The 8,858-nt window shown below is 34.2% G+C and overlaps 1 protein-coding gene across 1 annotated transcript; it reads left to right on the top strand.

Moving 5' to 3' along the window:
- The first annotated feature begins 2,110 nt into the window (after positions 1–2,110).
- LOC119599277 (histidine-rich glycoprotein-like) lies at positions 2,111–2,852 on the top strand. The gene is made up of 2 exons (XM_037949008.1): positions 2,111–2,147; positions 2,265–2,852. Exons 1-2 carry the CDS (start codon positions 2,136–2,138, stop codon positions 2,817–2,819), a joined length of 567 nt encoding a protein of 188 aa, XP_037804936.1. The 5' UTR covers positions 2,111–2,135; the 3' UTR covers positions 2,820–2,852.
- The last annotated feature ends 6,006 nt before the right edge of the window (positions 2,853–8,858 follow it).

Here is an 8,858-nt window from a genome sequence, read left to right as displayed (position 1 = left end):
AAAAAGCTGAACCTACTTTTACTTAACTCAAATTATACACAGAATATATGTACAGATTTTTACAGAGAAAGCTGAACCTACTTGAGAGAAAAGCTCTCAGTCAGGCACCTTACAATATACATTATGATTATCAAAGCAATATCACAGTCATTGGGAATTGGTATCTAGTCAGTAAATATCTTTTCTAAACAGGATTTAAAGAAATTTAAACTTTCACTCTCCTTGACTGAAAGTGGCAATTGATAAACAATTGAAGTTTATATTTGAAGTTGGCATTTCGAAAGAATTTTGTCTTGTTTGGAATATAACAATATATGTGATTAAACAAGGCTTTATTCTGGAGACGACCATGTGAAGAAACGTCATGAAACACCGACTGATGTTCTTGTAATTGTAACCTGCATCGGTGATTATAGTTGAGAAAAACTATATTCCTAATTATTAATGTAATCGACCCAAAACAGTGGAATTTACTCGGGTTTAGTTTGTCGGTACCTGTAAATTTATTCCAGAGAAAGCTTAAAGTAGAAATCTCAGTGCTTCCTAGACACGTTTTGTTAGGGATGGTATCAGGAAGAACTAACAGATACAAAAACATATAGTGCTTATATTAAGATCGTACATTTGTATTTCTTTCCAGTCGTCAGTATTGCTAAAGAAAACTGGCTGGCAAAAAAAAAAAAAAAAGGCAAGTTAATAACGATTATATATACACAGTATACGGTGCACACACACACACACACGCACACACACCACAACACACACACACACACAACACACACACAATATATATATATATATATATATATTATATATATATATAGTATTGTATATGCATATGTTATATAATATGTATTATAGTGTATATTATGTGTATATTTAACCTACAATTAATGAATAAGTTAATAAGCACACACACACACATACACGTATATATTATTTTATATATATATATATATATATATATATATATATATATATATATATATATATAATTTATTATTATATAATATTATGCTTCCTTACATACATATATATATATTCTAATATGTATAGTAATGCAATTAATAACATATGCATATATGTATATATCTATTGTTATTTATTTATTTATATACACATTCATTTATACCGTATATATTTATATGGATATATATACACAGATAAATAAAAAAATATATCTATCTATCTATCTATCTATATATATACACATTTGTATACACACACACACACACACACACACACACACACACACACACAAATACACACACACACACAAACCACATATATATATAATATATATATATATATTATATATATAATATATATATTACTTTTATACATACATACATAATATATGTATATATATGTATATATGTATATATATATAATATGCACACATATAGACACACACATACATGTGTGTATGTATGTTAGTGTATGTATGTGATATATCATGTATAACTTTACTTATATACACATATATAAATAGATATAGATACGAGTTCATGCTGTATATATAGACACATATGTAAATATTCATATATGTATATATTCACGTATATATACACATTTAGATGCATGCATACATGCATACATACGTAGGTACATCAATATACCAATCAATTAATATACATGTATATATACACATATAAATACACACACGTATAGATACACATATACATGCCTATTTACATACATGCATGAATATTGTATACTTATCTACATATCAAATACATGCCTATTCAAGTACATGAATACATGCACAGAAAAACGCATACATGCATACATACACAGGCACATGAATAAAATAATAAATTAATATGTTCATATATATATATATAATAGCTGCTGTATATCAATTGATCTGTTTATTTTTGCGCGTAAAAAGTTGGACTTCGGAAGTTCGCAGATGTGTTAGTTGCATGTATGAAGTTAATGAGGATGAATGACTAACACCTGAAGACGGGTCCTTCATATCATGTGGGCGTGTGTTACTTAAAGTCAGCTTCTATTTTTGTAATGTACTGACTTGTCGGCGTTTCGTCAAGGTCCTGTGTGGGAAGAGGTATATAAGGAGCCAGAAGCATTGCCGGAGTCACATCGCCCTGTTCCGTCTCACCAATCCTGCAGAGATGAAGTACTTGGTAGGTAGAGTTTCGGCGTGTTCACTGTTCTGTGAGCAGGAAATTTAAAGATGTTTTAAATTTTTATATTGAGTGATTTCTAAAAAAAGTGTTTAATTTAACATTGTGTATCCTTAGGTGTTTGTGGTCTTGGTGGCTGGCGCTTGCGCTTCTGAGGTGGAGAAGCGAGAGGCGGAGCCAAGTCGTGGCTACAGCAATGGTTACGTTCTTCACCACCACGCGTACCCCCGTACCTACCACCCCTACCACAAGAGGTCGGCTGAGCCTAAGGCCGAAGCCGAGCCTTCATACCGAGGTTACTACCGTCCCTATTCCTACGGCTATCACAATACTCCCTATGTCCACCACCATTACAAGAGGTCCGCCGAAGCTGAGGGCGAAGCCGAGCCCACTTACGGCTCGTCCAACTACTACCGCCCACACCCCTACATTCCTTCCGTCTACCGTCACCACAAGAGATCTGCTGACCCCGTTGCTGAGGCTGAAGCCAGTTACGGCTACAGGTCATACCATCCCGTGCACTATCACTCCTACCAATACACCCCCTATACTCACAGCCACTACAAGAGATCTGCCGAGCCAGAAGCTGATCCTGATTTCCTTTATGGCCACCACCACCCGTCCCATAGCGGAGCTCACTATGGTTACGGTTACCGCGCTCACCACCATTAAGGGGTTGGATTTAATATGGCCTGAATTCATCTAAAAGAGGTTTATTTTGAAAATTCATATCGAAGTAAAATCAATATGAATATATTTGTTTATGATTTAAAAATCCTAATAAGAAAATGGAACATGGAAACGAAAGTCAATTATATAAACAACCAAATGACACAAATAGGGAACTATGACAGTCAGAAATTTAATCACAACTAGGTAATTGTATTTAAGTAATTGTACTTGATATTTTTTTTTCTTTTCTTTTTCGCATAACTACCAAATCACATCATATAAATTACACAATGACACAATGAACATTTACAGATAAACAGACATAAGGGACTTTTGGATCTGATATATATATAATATAGACGTTTCGATATATGGATAACTATTATTCTTTACAAAAATTATATTTTCCACTAAGATTTTAAGATACTGTTAAAACAGTTTTATCCTGTAACATCTCCAGAATTCTTGAGTACATGTAATAAGTCAAATAATCGGTGGGACTGACGGCGACAGGGACGCATAACCACATCCACCATTCACCTCCAGCAAGTGCTCGGCCCATCTTTAGATCCTCATAAGAGATCTGATCAATGTGGCCAAGTCACGCCTTCCTAGCTAGCGGCTTTCTCTAACCGGGTTTTCGGAAAAAAACAGCTCGTTGGGCAAGACGTCCACGGGGAGGCGAACACTGAATTGTACAAGCAGCAGGTTTATGCTAGTCTTACGGTATGCCTGCTGCTTGAAACACATGTTCTTACTAACTGTGCCCCCTGGTCTAGTACAAGGACCTGTTGCAAAAAGCATTAGAGCTACTAGACACCAAGTATAATATTATATATATATTATATATAATATATAGATATATATATATAATATATATGTGTGTGTGCTGCGTGGGTGTGGTTTTGTGTGGGTGTGTGTGTGTGTGTGGTGTGTGGTGTGCGTGCGGTGTGTGTGTACCTGTAAATGGAATAACTGCCAACACACACACACAAACACCGCAAACCACATATATATATATGTATATACATATGGGTTCGTATAGGTTTTCACATACAGCAGTCGCGAACAGTTCCAAAACGACGAGGTAACTAATACGGCCGTAATCATTCATTGTTATTAGCAAAACGTTTCAGAGATTAATATTATCTCTATCATCAGCGCTGTAATAGTGCATTAGACAACAGGAAGATATGATTAAAGAGGTTCTCTAAATTTAAACAAACAAATAATATCAAATTACAAAATGTGAGCAAAAATATAGGTATAGTATATAGTCTAATATATTTTGTTTATGATGTTTAAAATACTAATAAGAAACTTCACAAAGAAAAAGGGAACATAAAAATGAAATTCAATTATGTAGACAAACCAAATGGACAAATAGGGAAAAAAACTTATGACGGGAGAAAATTTTAATCACAACTGGGTAATTGTAGTTATAGTAATTGTACTTGTTTGTTTGTGTTTTGGTTTTCTTTTTATGCTGCACTGACAAGTTACATCATGCATATTTACATACTGAACATACACGACAACATAGTCATTTGTGGATCGGGATATATATAAATGACGTTTCGATATATGGATACGTATATCCTTTACAGAAATGCATGATATGTATGTGTGTATATATATATATATAAAAAAATATATATATATATATATATATATATAATAATTATATATATTAATATTATAATATACATTCCTTCCGTTCACCGTCACCACAAGAGATCTGCTGACCCCGTTGTGAGGGATTGAAGCCAGTTACGGCTACAGGTCCATACCCATCCAGGCACTATCACTCCCTACCAATACACCCCTTAACTCACAGCCCACTACAAGAATCTGCCGAAGCCAGGACAGCTGACCTGATGTCCTTATGGCCACCACCCACCCGTCCCACGCGGAGCTCACTATGTTACGGTTACCGCGCTCACCACCACTAAGGGGTTGGATTTAATATGGCACCTGAATTTCATCTCTAAAAGAAGGTGTATTTGAAAAATTCATATCGAAATAAAATCATATGAATTATTTTGTTATGATTTAAAAATTCTAATAAGAAAATGGAACATGGAAACGAAAGTCAATTATATAAAACCCAAATGACACAAATAGGGAACTATGACAGTCAGAAATTTAATCACAACTAGGTAATTGTATTTAAGTAATTGTACTTGATATTTTTTTTTTTTTCTTTTTACGTATAACTACAAATCACATCATAAAATTTTACACAATGACACAATGAACATTTACAGATAAACAGACATAATTTACTTGTGGATCTGATATATATATAATATGACGTTTCGATTATGGATAACTATTTTTCTTTAAAAAAATTATATTTCCACTAAAGATTTTAAGATACTGTTTAAAACAGTTTTATCCTGTAACATCTCCAGAATTCTTGAGTACATGTAATCGGTGGGACTGACGGCGACAGGACGCATAGCTACATTCACCCTTCACCTCCAGCAAGTGCTCGGCCCACCTGTAGATCCTCATAAGAGATCTGATCAATGTGCCAAGTCACGCCTTCCTAGCTAGCGGCTTTCTCTAACCGGGGTTTCGGAAAGAAACAGCTCGTTGGGCAAGACCGTCCACGGGGAGGCGAACACTGAATTGTACAAGCAGCAGGTTTATGCTAGTCTTACGGTATGCCTGCTGCTTGAACACATGTTCTTATAACTGTGCCCCATGGTCTAGTACAAGGACCTGTTGCAAAAAGCATTAGGAGCTACATAGACACACAAGTATATATATATATATATAATAAATATCTATATATTATATATATATATATTTTGTGTGTGTGTGTGTGTGTGGTGTGTGTGTGGGGTGTGTGTGTTTTGTGTGTGGGGTGTTTTGTGCGTGCGCGTGTGTGTGTAAACCCGTAAAGTATAATACTGCACACACACACACACACACACACGCACACACATATATATTTTAATGTATATACATATGGGTCGTTTTAGGTTTTCCACATACGCGTCGAACAGTCAAAACGAAGAGGTAGACTAAAACGGCCGTGAATAATTTCATGGTTTTTAGCAAACGTGTCAGAGATTAATCTAATCTCTATCAACAGTGCGGTAATAGTGCATAGACAACAGGAAGATATTGATTAAAGAGGTTCTCTAAATTTAAACAAACAAAAATATCAAATTACAAAATGTGAGCAAAAATATAGGTATAGTATATAGTATAATAATTTTGTTTATGATTTTAAAATCCTAATAGAAACTTCACAAAGAAAATGGAACATAAAAATGAAAGTCAATTATGTAGACAACCAAATGACAAATAGGGAACTATGACGGTGAGAAATTTAATCACAACTGGGTAATGGTATTTAAGTAATTGGACTTGTTATTGTTTGTTTTTTGTTTTTCTTTTTATGCTTAACTACAAAGTTACATCATGCATATACATACTGACATACCGAACATAGGCATTTGTGGATCTGACATATATAATATGACGTTTCGATATATGGATAAGTATTATTCTTTACAGAAATGATATGTATATGTATGTGTATATATATATATATATATATATATATATATATATAATATTATATATATATATAACTATATACACACACACACATTTGAGTGTGTGTGTGTGTGTGTGTGTGTGTGTGTATGGTGTATGTAATAGAAAAACACTCTTCCGTGTTGAGACAATGGATGGAATTCAGGTGGATTTCGAAACTAGTCTCATTTTCAATAAATCTATGTTTTGTATTGTGGGTTTTTCTTCCCTCTGTGTGTGTGTGGATGTGTATGTATATAATAAATAACTATATACAATATATAATATATACATATATATATATATCTATATATATATATATATTATATATTATATGTGTTGTGTGTGTGTGTGTGTGTGTGTGTGTATGTGTGTGTGTGCGTGTGTGTGTGTGTGCGTATGTGTGTGTGTGTACCTGTAAATGTATAAATACTGTGTGTATATATATACATATATACATGTATGTTGCATTATGCATCATATATAATGTATTTATTATACACGCACCCTGTGTATGTGTGTGCGTGTGGACTATATATCTAATTAATCATCGTCTAGTACATTTATGGATTTCCACGAGAAAAAATGCTGTAATCCTAACTAGCATTAATGCAAATGCAGTTGAGAAAAGAACAAGTAACCATAATTGTAAACAGAATCAACCCTCTCCCATGGAATTTATTCGCGCCTAGCTTGTCATATACGATATATGTGCATATATACATACAAGCATGCATAATATATATACACATGTACATACATAATATAAGCGTTTTCGCTCCTGGTCACTGCCGTTTGCGCTTCTGAGGTGGAGAAGCGAGAGGCGGAGCCAAGTCGGGGCCACTGTCTCCACCACCAGACCTACCACCGTTTCCACAAGATGTCCGCTGGGCCTGAGGCCGAAGCCGAGCCTTCTTACCGAGGATGCTATCGTCCCTACGGCTACCACAGCACTCCTACGTCCACCACAACCACAAGAATTCCGCTGACCCTGTTACTGAGGCTGAAGCCAGTTACGGCTACAGGCCATATTGCCATATGGCCTGTAGTGCATTAGCACTCCTACCAATACACCCCCTATACTCACAGCCATTTCAAGAGATTACAAGAGATTCCTAGTTTCATGTATGGCCCCACCACCTTTCTGTGTACCATCCCTCCCACAGCGGAGCTCACTATATTGACGGTTATCACCACTAAAGCACTGAAAGCTAATATGCCCTGAATTATCTAAAAGAGGTTTCTTTTGAAAATTGGTATATGAATAAAGTCTGTTGATATATATTTTGTGTATTATTAAGATTTCTGATAACCTTCACAGATAATAATAATGTTTATTTAGCTCAAATAATACATAGAGTATATGTACAGCTTTTACAGAGAAAGCTGAAGCTATTTGAGAGAAAAACTCTCGGTCAGGCACTTACAATATACAATATGAATATCCACAACAGTAATAAGAATTCATGAATAACGTCAATGGGAATTAGTATCTAGTCAGTAAATATCGTTTTAAACAGGATTTAAAGAAGTTTAACTTTCACTCTCCTTGACTGAAAGTGGCAATGATGAGCAATTGAAGTTTGTATTTGAAGTTGGTATTTTCAAAGTTTGTCTTTGTCTTGACCTATCAATTATTCTTGTTTGGAATATAGCAATATATGGGACTAGACAAGGCTTGTAGACAGATAGAGCACAACAGTATGTATTTAATTTCTCATATTTAAGAATTTTCAATGTTTTGAAAGATTCTTTGGTGTGTTCATTTGTTTTCACAGAAATAATTGTACTTATGTACGCTTTTGTGCAACATTAAACCAGTTTGCATATTGAAATACTTGCATTACCTCATACTCTATTTCAGTAGAACACCAGGCTATATATAAGTGAGTAATAGATGCACAATATTGCTTGAACATCTAGTTTTAGATCTTATATAATATGGTAGACTGCATAGGTTTTAGTGCATATACTGAATTGTTCATTCCACTTAAAATTATCTGCAATAATTATTCCCAGATATTCGGATGAGTGTCTCTGTCTAGAAGTGTGTCTTATATTCTTATAAGATCAATTTGCGTTGGGACAACCTATTAAAATTAGGTAGTGATTATTTTATTTATTTATTGTGAATTGTTACTTTATAGTTAATAATTTATGGTTTATAGTACTAGTTAATGTTGGGAGATGAGAATCACTTAGAAATAGCACTGATTCATTCGCATATGATACAAATTTAACGGTTTACTTGCTTTCACCAAGTCCTTATGAAAAGGAGGAATAATAATGGTCCTAACCAGATCCTTGCGGAATTAAATATTCCTTTATTTCAAAATTAGATACTTCACTGGGAACTGAACAACTGTCTAAGATTTTCTAGGTGTGAGTAGAACCATTTATTTGAAACACTTCTGATACCATAATAATTCAGTTTGGAAAGTAATACGTCATGAGAAACTGTATCAAATGCCCTGCTCAAATCAATAA

Source organism: Penaeus monodon, chromosome 42, assembly GCF_015228065.2.
Source record: "Penaeus monodon isolate SGIC_2016 chromosome 42, NSTDA_Pmon_1, whole genome shotgun sequence".
Taxonomy (NCBI): Eukaryota; Metazoa; Arthropoda; class Malacostraca; order Decapoda; family Penaeidae; genus Penaeus; species Penaeus monodon.
The sequence above is the reverse complement of the archived record's forward strand: the minus strand, read 5'-3'. Positions and strand labels throughout refer to the sequence as shown.